We start from the raw sequence: 20,066 nt of genomic DNA, 5'->3' as shown, positions 1-20,066 counted from the left end.
ACGGATGCGAGGAAGAGGGGGAGGTAAGAGGAAGACCTGTGGACCCATACATCATGCTGCAGCCATGAGGGGACGTGACTCTGCTGCTTTCCAGAATATGGACGTGTCTCAAAGCTAATTTTTCCTCCCGGGCACCCTGCAGATCCCCAGGGGCTGATTTGTGAATTCAGAATCACTCCCCAGACGCCAGATTGTTTTGAACAAGAGGGGTTGTTGTTCACTGTGGCCACTGTGTGTGTGCACGTGTTTGTGGAGCTATAAATGATCCAAAACTAAAGACATCCACTGTAGACTATCAGCAAAGCATGAGTAGGTAGAAGGAAATTTGATTCACAAAGTCTGAACACAGAACTCGTTTTGCTTCTATAACAACATCACTTCTCTGCAGATTTCAAGCGTTTGAACTGAAATGGTTCCCCGCTCTTTCCCTCCACTTTGATCGCTGATGCCCTCCCTCCCTTCCTCCTTCCATCCATTATTCCTTCCATCCCTACACTGGGGCTGTTGCCATAGAGACAAGGTGCCAGGCATCTGACAGAGGAGCCGAATGGGTTAATTATGGGGGGGGGGGGGGGCGTGCGCAGCGCTCCAGACGGCTGAAAGCTGTCCTTTGCAAGCGGTCTCCAGGGACCCCCTCTCAAAAGTGAAAGCCTCTGCTGTTTAGTATTCACCCCCCCCCCCCCCCCCCCCCCCCCCCCCCTCCACGTCGATCCGGGAGCTGCATCTATGACTCTGTAGTCAACAACGTGGCATTGTGGGAATTGGGGGGGGGGGGGGGTCCTTAGCTTAAACTAGGAAAGACATACAGGAGATTGACTTCTAAACCTATGTTCCCTTGAATCTCAACCAAAACATACATGTATGCATTGACATCAAACCCTGGCTCTGATCTAAACTTCTTCTTACACCGGTTCCTCCTGCTGTCTCATGTACACACTGTAAACGTGTCTCTGTGAATCATGGAAGCCATTTTGCATTGATTATTAAAGCTGAAGAAGTGAACCAGCAGCACCACCAAGTGTCGGCGTTCATACAGAACAGGTTTATTGTCACAGCACAAGTACCGTCTGTCTGGTGCAGCACGCAATGAATATTTCAGATGTGTTACAAACAGTTCACTGAACGTGTAATGGTAAAAACAAAAAACAGCAGCTAAAAGGAAAAGTGCATGAACATTATTGAACACAGTGTAAGGATATTGGACTACATGAATATGATAATTTATACGAACTGTAAATGTGTAGTAGTTATATATAGTCACATATATATATAAATATAGTCATTACATTGTCTGCCTGTTTTCCCTTCTTAGATTGTAACTCCATTATCACATCTGTTGCTTCTAAAGCTTTGCATTTTTTAAATATGTAACAAATATATTTTATATTTTTGGTTTAAAACATTCATCTATATATTTGACATTTCAGTGTAAAACTAACAACAACTACAATGTATATATATATAAAGTGGGCAGGTAAATAACAACATCATCTGTACTTCATTTATTTTTCCATGTGCAGAGATTTGCAATATTTTAATCAGAACTAATGTGAAAATTCCAGAACAGTGCCATCTAGTGGCGACAAATCAGAAATAGAGTGTGTTTAAAGTTGGTTCCCAGTTCTGTGACTTTGGTTGTGGGGGGTGCTGCACTTGCTGCTGCATCCGCTGCTGCACCCTTAGGTGTTGAAGACAAGGTAGGTGAAGTTCTCCGGCTTGGGTTTGACACTGAAGTTGTAGTGTCCGATGCGGTTCCTCTGGTAGTAGAAAAGGCAGACGAAGCCTAGGATGAAGAAGAGGAACAGGCCGACTCCGAGACAGGAGAAGCCGATAATATGAACAGTGTCAAACTTCTCGTCCAAGTTGTCTGAAAGAACATGAGGAAGATAAGAGTGTTAAGAATCAATCAATACAGAGTCAAGAGATTAATGGCTTTGAAAGGTCAAAACCCTTATATAAATACTGTCGTTTTGATTAGTTATTAAACCAAACTATCGCTGAGCATGCTTTTTAATAAAATCATCTCATGAGTCCATTATGAGAGTAAAATGCAAATTTATTTTTATCAACCTGGCTTTTGACGTTGTATAATTTCCGTCAAGCTACTTGAACTTTCCTCCCTTCCAGACTGATTCTAGAGAGAGCAGCATCCCAGTCGTCATTCATTTGAAGGCTTTGATAACAATTCAGCTCGTCAGAGGCAGAGCAGGAGCTGAGAGGGTCACTGTTACTTCGGGTGGAGTCCTCTTTTTAACAGACTCACCCGTCATAATAGAAGAGTAACATTTTGAATTGTAAACTAGGTCATTCTCTTTTAAAACACTCACAATCAAAAAGTCTTTGTAGAGGTCCAGTGGAACCGTGAGATGTTCCCAGTCTGTTCATAGATCGAGATGTTCTATGCACACAGTCCTGCAAGAAAACACAAGAGAATCCTTCTCTGCTCTTCATCTAATCCTCAACATTCAAAGAGATGCATAAATAAGACAGATAGATAGATAGATAGATAGATAGATAGATAGATAGATAGTGAGATAGATAGATAGATAGATAGATAGATAGATAGATAGATAGATAGATAGATAGATAGATAGATAGATAGATACATAGATAGATAGATAGATAGATACATAGATAGATAGATATATAGATACATAGATAGTGCCTTTACAGTTGTTATATAGGATGTACTCACAGGCACACAGGTGTCTGATCCAATCTGGACACAGATGTAGACCTGGCAGTGCAGATAGATCACGTCCAGTTTGACAAAGGAGAAAATCTGCACAGACACTCGAGATGTGCTGTAGTTCCCATTCATCAACACGTTGGTGTACGTGTTAAGGGAGCAGCTGTGGAGAGAAGAATGTCAGAGATGAAACAGAAGTGTCTTTATTGTGTGACTGCATCTGATGCTGGTAGAAATGGTGTCTAACTGTGGATTTATTGTTGTCACGACACGGTTTTTGAGATTTGCATTGAAATCAATTGCAAACTGCTATTTTGTATAAAGTTATTTGAAAAGGATCCTCCCTCCATTCCTTCATTGATCTGTGCTAATAAATGCTTTGCTATCTCAAAGGTTTTGTTTTCCTCTTTTTTTGTTTCCTCATGGTTTGCTATCTAAACTGTATGCTTGTAATCCAGTCATCCTAAATCTATATTCATATTTTATTTACTGGTATATATATATATCTGCCTACCGGTATGTGTAGATGACTTCTGTTCTTTTATTTGAATTATCAAAACTAGCACTTCAATTGGAGAGTGACCGGGTGGAGCATTTTTTTAATGTGTATATACATTTGCAACCCTTCAAGTTTAAAGCAACAGAAGACCAGGGGGTAGATGCCTGTCTAATGTGTGCTTTCTTAAATAAGAAGCCACAGACAGGACGTTGTTAGCTTAGCTTGGCATAAAAACTGTTAACAAGGGGTAAATGGCTGTTTAAAGTGACAACATTCTTCTACCTGCATGCATGTCTACAGCTCAGCACCTAATATGTTATTATCTTGTTTGTATAGTCCATACAAAGGCAGTGTAAATAATGACAAAAGAATATTGTCTGTAAGGAGAAAACAAACATGATATTATGTGTTAATTACAGATGTTTAGACATGCTGGTAAACAGATTTCTTGACTTTCAGATGAGTCAGGTAAGATCCGCTGCCACTCTTCAGGCTGAGCTGCAGTTTTAAATATAAAGCAGCAGCAGCTACAGGCAGCATCTGTGGCTTTACATTCTACAGACATATTAGAAAGTTGTATCAATTTACTGACTTGGCAAAACAAAGTAAATAAGCGTGTTTCCCAAAATGTCAAGCTACACCTTTAAAGGGCACATATTATGAAAATTCCACTTTTGTAGTGCTTCTACATGTTAATTTGGGTATCTGGCATGTCTACCGTCCCGAAAACTCTGGAAAAGTTGGGGGGCGGGGCACTCAAAACAGGTCAATCTGAGGAGGGCTGATTTAGACAGGGTAAAAAGGGTGCTGTGTAAATTATCTTTGTGGTATTTTGACCAAAATATGTTACAGATATTTCATTAAGACCCCAAGGAACCATATCAACTGTGGTAAAATGGGCATAATATGTGCCCTTTAAGACAAAAAGGAACAGACATAGTATTCTGTGGGGGTTTTCTGAGCTTGAATACTGAATTTTGTGTTTGACTCATCATGATTAGAACATGGGGGAGTCTTCATATAACATCACAGATTTTATATAGCAGATTACAGCATCATGAAGCCGAGAACATGTTCTTAACCTTTTTTTAGCCTGTGAAGGTATTTTTAGGTCTCATTGACCACTTAGCAATTAGCGTTGTCATGGAATCTGGGCACCAGTTCCATTGGTATTTAATTTTGAAAAGCATGAAGGGAGCCTCACACTGACTAAAATGAGGAAATGTCATAAGAGACAATCGTAGCAGTGGGTTTATTTATTTTAATATTAATTTGAAAGTTCTTGTGATTATAATTGTATTCTCTGATTTGTTATTCCTATGACCAAATTAAATAAATTATGATCTAAAAATAAAAAATTTAAGAAGTCAAGCCTTAAGCCGAAAAAAATAAAATATTTTAAAGAAAATAACAATACAATTGTTAAGTAGTAGTTGTAATAGGCATAGTATTTGTTAAATAATTTGTAGTTATTATAGGCATGGTAGTTTTATTTATAAAGCACATTTCATATGTAGTTTATAGGTGGTGTACAGGGACGTTAAAAAGAGGATATACAAAGAGAAGGATAAAAGAGGTAGAGAATAAATAAAAAATGATTCCTTTAAATTTAAAAGGTTGGAGTTATGTTAAAGTATTGGAAAAATATAAATAAAGTAGAAAAAAATATGCAAGATAATTCAATTTAATTTAAAAAATGTATCCGAGTACCATTGGGCAATTGGTTCCAGCACTGTGCTGATCATTTAGATTTGACCCTGGGCCCCACTAGCTGACCATATTTAGGTTCAGCTCCATTCATATATTTAATAAAATAATATAAACTGTTAATCTAAGTGAAACTGTTGGCCTTATAGCGACAGTGGCAGGGACATGTGCTGGAGGTGGAAACAGACCTGTTCTCGATGAAGGGGTAGCTTTGGGTATCTGCAGGATTCAGGGTGGGAGTAGCCCAGCACTTGTTGATGACTACTTTAATCTGCTCTGAGGAGGTGTTCAGGCTGACCTCCACCACCACCGAGTCTTCAGACGACAAGCTGTAGTTGTGGGGCAGAGGGACTGTCCCATTCATCAACCGTACCATCACTTGGAACGACCCCAGGCCCATAATGATATCGTTGATAATTTCATACCTGTAGATTGGTGAGAACAACATATGTTCAGCTATACATTGAGTATAACGCTTGCATATTTTGATTGTTGACACATAAAATCTTATTTTTACTATACTATTATCTTTTCTCCAGTGCTCTGCCAATTGAGTCCCTCATTCCTTTAAAAACATAACAGACAGACAGCATGTTAAACATACCCCATAGAGCCAAAGTCAGCAGAGATAAGCATGCTGTTCATGTAGGGACACATGATGGGAATCTCCAGCTGAACTCTGGGTGAGATGTTTGGATCCATGGAGTTGAACAGGGTCACAGACACTGTGTAGTGAGTTTCATTCTAAAAACAACAAAGGGTGGAGGCAGAGTGGGTTGAATGCAATTGAATTGTAGAGTCAAAGAAAGAGCAAGAGCAAATGCATCAGAAAAGAAAAACCCACATGTGTAAGTATAGTGGCGCACTCATTCCAGGCCACGGTCAGCTGGGCATGGGTGGCATTGCCTCCGTTGACGCCGCATTCCCGCGAGCCCAAGTACAGGGCGCTCTCATTGATTTGGGTGGTCAGAAGAAATTCTCTGGCAACTGTTACGGTGATGGAAGTGACCCTGCACTGCACTGAGATGGCCCCTTGCACAGAATGGGTTCTCTGGGCCAAAGCAGTGGTTGTAGCAGCGGCAGCAGTTGTGTTGGTAACAGTGGGTGCAGGAGTAGAAGTTATGGATGTGTTTGTAGTATTGATGTTTGTTGGGGGTGTATTTATGGTTGTTGGGGCATTAGTGATGGTTGTTGGGGCAGTAGTCATGGTAATTGGGGCAGTAGTGATGGTTGTTGGGGCAATAGTCATGTTTATTGGGGGACTATTTGTGGTTGTTGAGTTTGTAGTGATGACTGTTGTGGCAGTAGTGGTTGTTGTGGCAGTAGTGATGGTTGTTGGGGGAGTAGTGATGGTTGCTGGGGCAGAAAGGGCAGTAGTGATGGTTGTTGGGGCAGTAGTGATGGTTATTGGGGGACTATTTGTGGTTGTTGAGTTTGTAGTGATGACTGTTGTGGCAGTAGTGGTTGTTGGGGCAGTAGTGATGGTTGTTGGGGCAGTAGTGATGGTTGCTGGGGCAGAAAGGGCAGTAGTGATGGTTGTTGGGGCAGTAGTGATGGTTATTGGGGGACTATTTGTGGTTGTTGAGTTTGTAGTGATGACTGTTGTGGCAGTAGTAGTGGTTGTTGGGGCAGTAGTGGTTGTTGGGGCAGTAGTGATGGTTGCTGGGGTAGAAAGGTCAGTAGTGATGGTTGTTGGGGCAGTAGTGATGGTTATTGGGGGACTATTTGTGGCTGTTGAGTTTGTAGTGATGACTGTTGTGGCATTAGTAGTGGTTGTTGGGGCAGTAGTGGTTGTTGTCGCAGCTGTAGCCATAGCTGTTGGGCCAGTGGTCATGGTTGTTGGGGCAGTACTCATGGTTATTGGGGAAGTAGTTATGGTTATTGGGGCACTATCTGTGGTTGTTGCGGCTGTAGCAGTAGCTACTGGAGCAGTAGTGGTCGTTGGTGCAGCAGTGGTTGTTGTTGCTGGGTTAGTAGTGGTTGTCATTGCAGGAGTAGTGGCAGCTAGAGTGGCGACAGTTATGACTGTAGAGGTGGTTGAGCCCGCTGTGGTGGGTGTGGCTGTACTAGAAACCATTTCACTTGTTGATATAATAACAGTGGTTATGTTTGGAGTGGTTGTTACTGTGGTTAAAGCTGGATCCCTGGTTGAGGCCGTCGTTAGAGATAGGGGGGTTGTGCCAGCTGTAGAGAATATTGTAGGTATTGGTGATGGTGTGATTGTCTCCGAGGAAGCATTTGCTGCACAAGACAAGATAATGCGTTACAAAACACAAAGATATTCTCTTCACTAGATCTGTATAAAATCAATTCATACCTTTACAGGCTCGCCCAGGCCTGTCTGGGTTGTTGTCTGTATACGCTTCCTTGCAAACACACGTGTAAGAGCCATTGGTGTTCTTACATGAAGCCCATTGGGAACAGTCGTTTTCCCCTGATTCACATTCATTAAAATCTACAAAACAAATGATCTTGGATCAATAACTTGGATGTTGTTTTTTAGACTTGTAAAATGTAACTGCAACTCAATGACATGATTTGGTAAACCCCCAGGACCTGGCAAATGCCTAAGTCTTTTTAACTACTGCCCCATAAGATCCAGGTCTTGAAGTCCTTAACAGGATGACCACGATGACATCATTAAGGTGTTTTCCATACTTAGAGATGCGTATAACTAATGTGGAGCAACTCATCTAAAATACTGAGGTGTAAAATCAAACTTAGGCTACAGTTGAATAGTCAGAAGAGTGTCCTTTCTTCAACACATTTCCTTGACCTTGATTAAAAATGTTGTGAGGTCAAGGAAAGTTGTGAAAGACAATTCATAAGCACAATCATCATGCTAAGAGAATCGATCTGCACAAGGCTGCATCATCAATACATTTGACTGATATCTCTTTCATAAAGAATGTTCCAATGTATCCTATGACCAGTGACCATAGTCATCAAAATTTTGAATTGCATTAAGGTCATTCTCAACCCAATCAAATATACATTTTTTAGAACAGCGAGTAAAAAGACGTACCAGTTATGCTTGTGCTGTTTCTATCCACAGTGTATTTGGAGCTGTTCATCAAGGAGTTCAGCAGAGCCAGGGACACATTATTGATGTCTTGGCTTTGGCTTGGGGTGAGGATGAGGGTGAGGGTGAAGTTGACCACCACACTGCCCGCTGAAAAGCTCCTGATCTCAATCCTCACCAAGAGCTTCATTTCCTCAGACAGAGACTGGTAGATCTGTTACAATAAAATTAGCCAAAATTTTCATGATTAAACCGTGAGAAATTCTACTCAAAAACTTACATTCCATCATTAGATGAGCCTTGTAATGCACCCACCTCCTCTATGATACTGGCAGTGAGGTTTTTGTAGGCCTGGCTGCTGGAGTTGTGCAGGTCATCAGTGAAGTTGATGTTGGTGAGGCGAGTTGTGGCGTCAAGAGTCTGAGCATCTACAAAGAAAAGCCTTACTTTGTACAGTTAAAATTCCCACAACTAAATGTCAGCTGTCTCACCAGCCTTGGGCCTGTTGGTTAAATAAGGTTTCCTTCATCACACATTAGTAATTTATCACTTTGCGTCTCCATCCCCTCGGGGTAAGAATCTGTGACTGCATCCTTTCATTTGGAAAGGAAATTAAAAGTCAGTGTCTTCTCCTGATGCTGAGGGAAATCGTCCTTCTGTTAAAAAAACATACTACTAAAATAGGAAAAATTTACTTAAATGATCTAAAATATTCACTCTACAGTAGCAACTAAACAGCTGTTCTTTTATATTACAGCTGTGACTTATCCTTCTGGGTGACTTTAACATCCAGACAGACAAGTCATCTGACCTTTTACTTTTACTGTCTTCTTTCGCTCTCTCACTCAGTCCTTCCCCGCCTACTCACAAAGCTGGTAACCACCTGGACTATATTTTCACCAGAAACTGCTCAACATCTAACCTCACTGTAACCCCACTTCATGTCTCCGACCACTTCTTTATCTCTTATTCTCTCCCATTATCTCGAACTGACAACCTTAACACATCAACAGAGTCGGTACCTGTCCGTCGCAACATTCGTTCCCTCTCTCCTTCCTCTCTAGCCTCCTCTGTTCTATCAGCCCTCCCTTCCACTGACTCTTTCTCACTCATGCATCCTAACTCTGCCACTGACATTCTCCTTTCTACTCTGTCCTCCTCTCTTGACTCTCTCTGTCCTCTTACGTCACGACAGGTCCGCAAGTCCCTCCCAGCTCCGTGGTTGTCTGACTCGGTACGTGCCGTCAGAGCCACTATGCGATCATCAGAAAGGAAATGGCGGAAATCTAAACACCTGGAGGACCTGCTATCTTATCAGTCTCTTCTCTCCTCTTTTTCTGCCTCCATTTCCACAGCCAAAAGCACTTTTTACCAAACTGCAATTCAAGCCTCATTTTCTAATCCCAAAAAACTCTTCTCCATCTTTTCCAACCTCCTCAACCCTCCCAGTCCCCCTCCTCCTTCCTCTCTTCTACCAAGCCACTTTGTCAACTACTTTACCAAAAAGATAGATGACATACGCTCTTCATTTTCTGATCCTCCTTCTATAACCACACTTCCAACAACTTCATCTTCGTCCCCTTCGCTCTCCTCTTTCACCCCCCTGTCTCCCAATCAAGTTCTGACCTTGGTAACCTCCGCCCGCCCGACCACCTGCCCCCTTGACCCCATCCCTTCTCACATTCTCCAGTCTATTGCCCCTGACCTTCTTCCTTTTCTTACCCATCTAATCAACACTTCCCTGTCAACTGGCTGTTTTCCTAATTCTCTGAAGGAGGCAAGAGTAAATCCTCTCCTGAAGAAACCCACCCTGGACCCGTCTGAAGTAAATAACTACAGACCTGTCTCTCTCCTTCCCTTTGTTTCCAAAATTCTTGAGCGTGCTATCTTTAATCAACTTTCCTCCTATCTTAACCACAATAATCTTCTTGACCCTCACCAGTCTGGTTTCAAGGCAGGTCACTCAACTGAGACTGCCCTCCTTGCTGTCTCTCAGCAGCTTCACACTGCTAGAGCAGCCTCTCTCTCCTCTGTCCTCATCCTTCTAGACCTCTCTGCTGCATTCGACACAGTGAACCACCAGATCCTTATTTCCTCCCTTCAGGACCGCGGTGTCTCAGGCTCTGCTCTCTCCCTGCTCTCTTCCTACCTCAATGAACGCACTTATAGGGTAACTTGGAGAGGTTCTGTGTCTGAACCTTGTTCCCTCACTACTGGGGTCCCTCAAGGTTCTGTCCTAGGTCCTCTCCTCTTCTCTTTGTACACCAACTCCCTCGGCTCTGTCATTCACTCACATGGCTTTTCCTACCATAGCTATGCTGATGACACCCAACTAATCCTGTCTTTTCCCCGATCAGAAACACAGGTAGCAGCACGAATCACTGCCTGTCTGACCGACATCTCTCAGTGGATGTCTCAACACCACCTGAAGATTAACCTTGACAAAACTGAACTTCTTTTCCTTCCAGGGAAAGACTCTCCCATCCACGACCTGACTATTAACTTTGACAACTCTGTGTTAACCCCCACTCCGACGGCTAGGAACCTGGGCGTAACACTCGACAGCCAACTCTCCCTTACTGCCAACATTTCTGCAACAACACGGTCCTGTAGATTCATGCTGTACAACATCAGGAGAATACGCCCCCTTCTCACTCAGAAGGCGGTGCAGGTTCTGGTCCAGGCTTTGATCATCTCACGTCTAGATTACTGTAACTCGCTCCTGGCAGGTCTACCTGCTACTGCCATCCGACCTTTGCAGCTCATCCAGAATGCAGCAGCTCGACTGGTTTTTAACCAACCTAAATTCACTCACACTACTCCTCTCCTCCGCTCCCTTCACTGGTTACCAGTGGCTGCTCGCATCCGGTTCAAAACACTAGTACTTGCGTACCATGCTGTGAACGGATCCGGTCCAGTCTACATCCAGGACATGGTCAAACGTTACACCCCACCCCGTTCACTCCGCTCTGCTTCGGCCAATCAGCTCGTTGCTCCCTCACTGCGAGCTAAACAATCATCAAAAACACGACTGTTTTCCGTCCTGGCTCCTAAATGGTGGAATGAGCTCCCCATTGACATCCGGACATCAGAAAGTTTATACATCTTCCGCCGAAAACTAAAAACATACCTCCTCCGACGTTACCTTGAATGAAAAAAAAAAAAAAAAAAACTAACAACTTTTTGAAACTAACACTTTACTAGCACTTAAATGGCACTTACTTATAGCACTTTGTAGTTTTGCTTTATTTGAAGAAATTGTATTTTCTTGATTCTTGTCGTCCTTGGTATGTACCCTCGGGTTTGAATGCACCTATTGTAAGTCGCTTTGGATAAAAGCGTCAGCTAAATGAAATGTAATGTAATGTAATGTAAGGAGGTAGAGCAGATCATTCACCAACTTTGTTGACTCAAAGTTGTTGACTCAATCCCCAGCTCCTTCATTCTGCTTGTCAAATATTCTTGGGCTACTCTGTCAGAGTGTGAATGTAGATAGATAGATATATAGATAGATAGATGGATGGATACTTTATTAATCCCGTGTGATAGTAAAGCACAACATACAGTAGAACTCGGATTAATGTCTGTGTGAATTGGTGAATAGGATTTGTTTGAGTTTGAAATTTACCATAACTAATATAATAATATCTATATTAACAATAACTTGCTGTAAGTTTTGAATTCATGACACAATGTAGCCTATTTAGTAAATAAAGACATTGGAAGGTCGAAGCCACTGGAACAACCAGTTCTTACCTGTCTTGGCCAATACATGTTGGGAGACCCCTTCTCTTCCGCATGCCCTAGGAGTGACAGTGATGTTGTAGAGCCCCCCAGGCTGCAGTCCCCTCACCTCCATCATGGTCTGATGAGTTTCTAAAGGGTGAATGACCTCTGACCCCTTCCTCAGAACAACCCGGTAGGTCTGGTTTGTCTGAAACTGGCTGGACCAGAACACACAGAGGGAGGTTCCAGTAACGTTAAACAACGTTAAGGTGGTGATGCTGGGAGGAGCTGAAAGGTGGTGGGGTGGGTAGGAGGGGAGAGATAGGGGCAGTCAACAGGTTTATGTTTTATTCATTGGAGCTAATAAGTTTGACATTTATTGGGAGATATGCTGGTGTACTTGCATGCAGATTTAAGTGAAATGATGTTATACTATTGCCATGCATGTGTGCAGTGGCGGATCTTGGGTCAGGGGTCACAAAGTGGACACAATGTCCACAGAAAGCCCAATTATACATCCAACCACTCCTAATACATTGTGGTGCATATTTAAGATATCCCCTGTTTACTGTTGCTATAGCTTTTAGCAAAGCACATATCAAAATGTTTTCATCCTTGTTCAACCACATTGTTTACTTCAAAAAAGCCAATAAGATTTTAGCTGGGGCCAGTTGACCCCACTCCTGGACCCGCCCCGGTCTGTGTAGTAAATATAAGGCTATAATTAGGCTATACTTAAATCAACTAGACGACAAATATTGATTGAAAGACAGAATGAGAGACATTAGGGGAAGTTTTTACATTTGGAAACAACAATTCCTACTCTGTCTCATAAAACATGAATTTAGAGGTCGACACAACCTTGACGAAGACAAATAAATATTTCTTACAGCATGTGGTTGTCGGCAGTGGTAACTCCTCAGTTGTGGTCATGCTGATCTCAGAGGAGTTGTAGCTAACAGTGGTGCTGCTACCTAGAGGATCCTGTGTGGTGTTGGGGGCTGGAGTGTAGGTTGTGGTCATGGGTGGAAGGTGGGTCAGCGGGGTCTCTGTGCTGGTCCACACACCATCACCAGCTATAGGAGCAAAGCACAGAGATCAATGATAAGAAATGTTCCTTGGATCCATACATCATAGTTTTAAAATAAAAGGTGTATTATTATTGCTGATTTCAAACTTGCCACTGCAGATCAACTTACTGCCAAAAACCAACAGGTAAATCCATCCATCTATACCGCTTCTCCTTTTGAGGGTCGCAAGTGGGCTGGAGACAAACTGAGCTGAGATTGAGGAGGATAAGGGATGCTCCCTGGACAGGTCACCAGCCCATCACAGCACAAACAAAGGTAGGCTGTGTCCTCTCACTAATCCAACAAATAGTGAGCCATTGTGTTGTGCTGTCCGAATGTTGAGGGACATTTTTCCTACCCTATATAGTGGACTCATTGTTTCCCAAAGTGCATCGTGAAGAGTATTGTAAAGCCAATGGTTACTCACTGAGCGATATATACCATCATGCATTGTGCTCACGGCGATGAGAGGACAGAAAATGGCAGAGAAACAAGGGAGGAGGCAGCAATAAGAGACCTTTTAGCTAAAGTAGTATTACTAAATGAGCTCACTATATAGCCTTATAGTACCACATATATGTCGATAAATGGTGAGTTGGGGGTATAGGATGAGTCGAACACAACCATAGACCACCGATCATTCTCCAATTCATTTAACTGGACTGCAGGAGGAAGGCAGGTTATCTGGAGAAAAGCCACACAAACATGGGGAGAATGTGCAATCTCCTCACAGAAAGGCAAAGGTGCTAATCGCTCCACCCACCCACGTTCCGCCACTAACAGAGGAATGGTAAATATATATTGTCAACACACACATGCTTGTATATTCAGGAGCTAGAAATGTGTAGGCCGCTGAACTTGTATTTCTGGACTTGCTTGTTTCACCTCTCATCCAAGAAGCAAACATCTTCAAGAGCAACCAGCAAGTCCAGTTACCTATGTACACTTCTGAAAATACTGAATGATAAAGAATCACATACCCTTTGTGAAGATACTTACCGATATAATACATTTCTTATAGTCCCCTACCCTTAACTTAACCATTGCAGCTACATGCCTAAACCCCACCCTTATCCTAGCCCACTCAAATCAAATCTAATCTCAAACTGCACTTTGAACGTGAGAATTACACAAAATGTTCACACTTCCCTAACTTGTCCTTTCTTTAATCTCTCCACACACAGACACACACACACATCGATCCATCCATTCATCGATTATCTACATGCTAATCCTTTGAGGGTTGTCAGGGGACTCGGAGCCTATCCCAGTTTAAATGTTGTGAGAGGTAGGTGGGTCGACAGGTCTCAAGGGTATTGCAGGGCTAGCATACGCAGACAAAAAAACATTCACACAGAGTCACTCTACCTTTAAGCATAACAAATACTTTAATTTCTCTTACCAAAGACTTAAACCTGAACTTAAACTTAACTTAATAATATGTCTTTATCTTGAAAGGTAATTAGTTACAATGTTGGAACTTCTGTCTCCTTGAATCAGAGCAAAGGAGTCTCTATAATGTGACTGTGTGAATGGATTTAGGTTCCCACAACATGAGTTATACACACACACACACACACACACTCTGTTTCACCTGTACAATTGGCTCCAGGGTTGCTAGGCTCAACATCAATGTATCCTTGGTGACAGGTGCACTGGTAGGATCCCACTGTGTTGTTACACTGTGCTTGAGGGGAGCACTGATGGAGAGCAGACTGCACACACTCATCCACATCTGCAAATACAGACACATGAAGAGGGTGGACTGGAATTCCAGTTACATACATACAGTACAAATCATAGGCATTTAGACATTAACACCTTTTTGTTCTTCCTCGTTCTAAATAAAAGTGCTAAGTCCTGTGAGTTTGAGAACAATGAGAAGAACTCCCACACACTCTCACTGTCTCTCGTGCTGTTGAAATATTTACTGGTAACAGCGTTTCCGCTAATCTGACCTTGATCCAGGTAACTGATTAATATTTCAGCAGTAAACGAGACAGTGTGTGGGAGTTCTTCTCGTTGTTCTCCAGTTGCAACTCCCTCAGACATGCCTGTCTCTCATTCAGCACTGCAGAGATTTTTCCAAAAATAAAGTCTCAGAAGTATAACTGTGTGGGATCTGTAACCCCAGGGTTTAGAGGCTTGACAGAAACACAGCTATTCTCACTACATGTGGAAAATCCCTCGCAGTCATCACTTCCTGAAGTCTTCAACCCACACACATCAGGGGACACTTTGTGTAGCGTATATTCACACGGCAGCAATTTTCCTCTGACATCATGCTCAGTGTCAGAAGCTCAAATGCTTGAATGAACAAAACAATGTGGTACTGCTGTGATCCAGGTTTAAAAGTCATTAATACAATGAATCTGACAAACTGTTTTCATTTCACTGCAACTAAAAGACAAAGGACATTAAAATCTGGATGAATGTGAAACCATATTTAAAGGTTGAACAATACATTTGAACTTTCTTCAGATAACATCGGACCCCAGCTAACGTGAATATAAAGCTCTGGTTGATTTGACTGCTCATTATCATTTTGCTTTAGGTCATGAACTTTGCCATTTTTCTCCACAGTTTTCTCCTTCAATCATATTGATAAAGATTGATTTTAGTTTCAGCCATAAGACGTTGCTATAGAATTCTACCAGTTCATGATTTGCATCTTGTGGTGAATCCTCTGAGGTTCTGGTCATGAACTTTTCTCTTGATCATTGACAAGGACACGTGTCTGTCCATATCTATTTTTACACATCTGGCTCTTCAGTATTACAAAACTTTGGCAAACTCAGAACCTATCTCTCTGATGGATTTTTACTTCTAAGCTTAATGATTATCTTCCATATCTTCTTATCTAAACGTATCTTTTTTCAATTGGTTATTTTTACTGGGACAATATGCAAAAAAAAGCGAGCAGCTTATTGGCTATCTTTCGTTCCTGGGCAGTTAAAACAATATAATAATAATAATAATAATAATAATAATAATAATAATAATAATAATAATAATAATAATAATAATAGTAATAGCAACAAGAGTATTATAAGGCACCACAATACATAAAGTTCCAGTGAATACAGGACTGTGGTTTACAGGTGCCTAATAAATATTTAGTGTCCAGGTGTCCAATCAACTTTTTGCAATTTGTGTTAAAAATCAAACCTAAGACTTGGAACTTTATGCTGAAGAGTTATAGTTGTGTGTGGATAAGGAGTACTAATTATAGGATGTAATGTTAACACTGAATATAATGCATACTATTATGACAATAAACAACAAGCCAGAAACATGAGAGAAATACATTTATACTGCGATTATACATGCTCAAGTAAATATGAGCAAGGTGAACTTCCTTCACTGACCGACAATAATGATACATTATCATTTTGGCATAGAAGGTTGAATAAAATGTATGTCGATTGGGAATCACCTGTAGGATAACCTTTTGAAGGCAGTTTCATGTGTGTTTGTGTGTCTGCGTGATGGAGAGCTTGTGACTGTGTTTTGTGCAAATATAACAAGTGTGACCGATCCAGATTCATGATTAATATGTTGTCCTTTCATGTGTGTGTGTGTGTGTGTGTGCGTGTGTGTGCGTGTGTGCGGGTGTGTGCGCGTCTGTGTGTTGCACTTGCTCTTGTGTTGTTTTCCGCTACTGCAGGAAACATCCCACAGATGACTGCCACTCAAATAGAAGTGGTGGGAGAAGGAAACTGTGGTGTGACTGAGTCATTTCTTCCTGAACACTGTGTTCTCTGCAAAATGAATCATTCTCAACTCGGCAAGAATGTCATTTCTCTGAAGGACAAAAAAAAAAGCCCTGTGCAGCTTCACAGAGACAAACACAGTCGAGCCATCTCACCTTCCACTGTTACAGATGTCACCTCTTGTATGTGTTTCAGGAGCAGATGCAGCTTTGATGTGACATTGTGAAGTGACAGAGTGGAGCTGCAGACGATCAGCAGTGACGTTGCAGTCCTGTATGGATGCACAGGCCATGAGCTGAGGTAACGGACTGAAACCTCATCAGGCTGCAAAGCTCCAGTCACCTATTAGTGGTAGAGAAACAGAAACAAGTCATTTATCAACGAGTATAAATTAATCCTATCCTGATATGGCTGATAAAGCCTAACCCCTGATGAAACCTTGGTATATGTTCTATAGTGTAATCTCCCAATAAACAGAATCACTAGACCAGGTATTGTGACATTAGTAGTGGTAATAACTGGCAAGAGGTCTTCATAGCATATAGTCTCATCACAGATATCATACATACAAAGTTTTTGGCAGAGCTTGTTTTAACATATACAAGGTAGTATTACCATTGCATGTAGTAATCGTGTGTGATTCAGAAGTCCTTCATCCTGGGCCAACAGTTGCTGGTGATCTGTCTTCACCGTGACTGTTGCATTCCATCGGTATCCTCCATTCACAAAATGATTAGCTGAGCCTGAGAGTTATTAAAAGTGATCACAAAGAATAAGAATACGTTTGAACATAAAAACTTAGTTTCCATTAAGAACTTGAGATGATGTATTTTCTATGTAAAATGATCAAAAACTTAATTTGGAATAAAACCAGATATAGAAACTGCATCCCAAACATTACAGCAAATAAACCAGGCTGACGAAGTAAGAAATTACAGTCGTTGCTGCAAAAAAAACACAAATCCTTCTCCCTTTATGCCCTTGAAAAATACCATCATCATTTCCAGGTACAGTAGCTGGTGTGCAGCAATGAATGGTATTAATTTGTGTTGGTTTTTAAGATAAAATGATGGACATTAACATTCCATTAATCAGCAAACCTCTGATATACTGTCTGACACTGTCTGCATTGCTAAAAACCACTGGGGTAAAACCTGACCCCTTAAGAGAAGAAGAGAAACTATACAAAGCGGTTTACTTTGACAATGAATAACAAAGTTTTACGAATGTGTACTAACTTGAAGGTTGACTGCAGAAAGAGAGACCCAGTCTCTGGCAGCATTTCTGCCAGCCTGGGCAGTCCATGTCCCACACACAGTCCTCTGCTATGGGACAAAGTCCATCTGCAGTTGGACATGAGCCTGGCTTGGCGAGGAGCTCTCCAGTCCTGTTTACAGCTTCATTGAAAGGAAATGACAGGTTGCAGACCATATATTAGCAGCGAGATATTTGCTGCAGTGGAGTTTCTGTGCTTCCATCTGGTGCCTCGCACACAGAAACACACACCCAAAGGTCACGGTGATTGCTTGTCTGACAGCCCAAAATCAAATGATGTTATATCATCAAATATTACAAGCACAAAAACAACTGAAATCTGTGAGCAAACAGAACAATTAGTGCTCTTCTCTCATCCTTACACGCAGACATGGATAAATGGTGTTGGATACACTTACGCAGGGCGCAGTAACGACCGACTTGTACGTAGCCATCGCAGCACTTGGTGACCAGCTCCGTCACTGTCTTGTGTTCTGTCTGAGGAACCATCTTGTAGACAGTCACTTCACATGTCTTCCAGAGGAGCCAGCCGCCACAAATGTTTGTCACAGTATAAGGAGCCTTGTGCATCACCAGGTAACTCACAATCCTTGTCTCGTTGTGAATACAAAGATGGTAGCCAGATGGAGACAGACTATTTCCTGGAATAAAGTTTATTTTGTCAATTTAACTTCCTTAGTAGTTAGCCTCTGGCTGCCTAACGACATCTTATCTCTTTAACACTCCACCTTGATTTTGACTCATTCAGAAAGTATTACATCACATGCCTAACTATATGTTAAAAATGAATTGTATGGGTAAAGCAAAATGTATACATACTACTAGTATAGTTACACAGCATAATATTTTATGATGATGCATTAGTTACATGTTAATCTGTCCTCTGCATAGAGGCCTACCTTCATAGCCAATGTCTTGTCCTCTACATAGAGCCATCAGAGCCGCCGCCAACCAGATGGAGAACGTCCAACTCATTTTCACAGATCAGAATCTCAGAACTATATTTAACGACCACATTGTACGTGCATGTTTCTCTTTGAGATGTCGCTAACTAACTGTTCAGGGTGTACTCAAAGACCAAATCCTCTGTGGCTCTGTCTTCCTCCTCCCCTCGCTGCACCATCAGTCCCTGATGGACAACAAAATCATGGCAGCCAGTGGGTAAGTATTTAATATGTATTAATATCTGGAGTTATTTGCTATGAAATTGCATTCATTTTTTGAAAGCATATAAACAATTTAATATCCTACTTTGCCATAATTTCAATAATTAGTGTATATCTGTATATCAGAGTGAAAAAGCCTTTGGTTCACATGATGTGTACAAATGAAAAAGGCTTTTTTCTCTTTTGTAGTATGAACAAGTTGTCATTTTATAGATTTTCGCAGTATTATGGCCAGTAAACATGTTTATGATGCCAGGGAGACCGAGATGAGGCATGGGAGGAGTCAAAGTCCCTAATGACTTGGTTTCCACACAGGTAACCATGGCAGTGCTCGCTATGCTGCTGGCACTAACAGCCTGTGTCAGCCATTAATGTCAAGTAAGGAGGAGTGAGAACTTCCCTGCCATTTTCCCACATGTCTTCATTGTCATGATATGAAGGAGCAGAATCAAGATTCTGTCATCACGTCATCATCAATGTGTATGCCTATGTGCATGTTTGATTAAAAATAACATAACAGGTCCTCTACGGTTCTGTATTACGTTTCTAGCATATTTGTATCCTTTGTAGTGGCAGTGATTAATATAATCACTGATTAATTAAATAGTAATGAGGTGTGAAAGTGTGCCTAATTGTACTTTGTCGTGCCATGGTGACTGGGTAGCTGATGCACTGGAGCATGTAGATGTAGGGAGGTGCAGGGCTACAGGCAGAAGTAATCTAAGGTCAGGACAGATTGAATGGTTGCACAACAAATAAATAAATAAACGTTGTTCTATGAAAATAAAGATCATGAGGGCTGGTGCATTCAAGTGCTGCTGCTGACTGGGCCACAAGACTGTTGTCAGGTACTGATAACACTTGCTTTCCAGGATGAGACCTGTAGGCCAAATAAACATGGCAACAAATCCCCACTGGATGCCAATAATGACACAAATCTACTACCATGCTAGAGGGACTTCATCTCAGTCTCGACCTATCAAGTTTCATTGGGGTGGGGGGGGGGGGGGGGGGGCATGTAGTTACACCGGTATTATACCTGCAACTCACAGCTTACACAATTTCAAACTATATACACATACATATACATGTGCATATGCACATATAAAGCGAGAGAGAGAGACAGAGAGTAAAAAATTATAATGAAGAGTAATATCATGCACAAAGGTTATTAATCTACCAATAATCAATCAATCAAG

At 41.7% G+C, this 20,066-nt stretch overlaps 1 protein-coding gene across 1 annotated transcript; it reads right to left on the bottom strand.

Moving 5' to 3' along the window:
- Positions 1-1,019: 1,019 nt before the first annotated feature.
- umodl1 (uromodulin-like 1) lies at positions 1,020-18,676 on the bottom strand. The gene is made up of 17 exons (XM_062406474.1): positions 18,601-18,676; positions 18,100-18,342; positions 17,665-17,823; positions 17,042-17,169; positions 16,582-16,768; positions 14,308-14,448; positions 12,534-12,719; positions 11,674-11,931; positions 8,233-8,345; positions 7,921-8,131; positions 7,213-7,350; positions 5,740-7,136; positions 5,500-5,639; positions 5,084-5,320; positions 2,696-2,852; positions 2,328-2,412; positions 1,020-1,867 (listed from the first exon to the last, which is right to left on the bottom strand). Exons 1-17 carry the CDS (start codon positions 18,674-18,676, stop codon positions 1,680-1,682), a joined length of 4,044 nt encoding a protein of 1,347 aa, XP_062262458.1. The 3' UTR covers positions 1,020-1,679.
- Between the last annotated feature and the right edge of the window lie 1,390 nt (positions 18,677-20,066).

Source organism: Platichthys flesus, chromosome 15, assembly GCF_949316205.1.
Source record: "Platichthys flesus chromosome 15, fPlaFle2.1, whole genome shotgun sequence".
NCBI lineage: Eukaryota > Metazoa > Chordata > Actinopteri > Pleuronectiformes > Pleuronectidae > Platichthys > Platichthys flesus.
The sequence above is the reverse complement of the archived record's forward strand: the minus strand, read 5'-3'. Positions and strand labels throughout refer to the sequence as shown.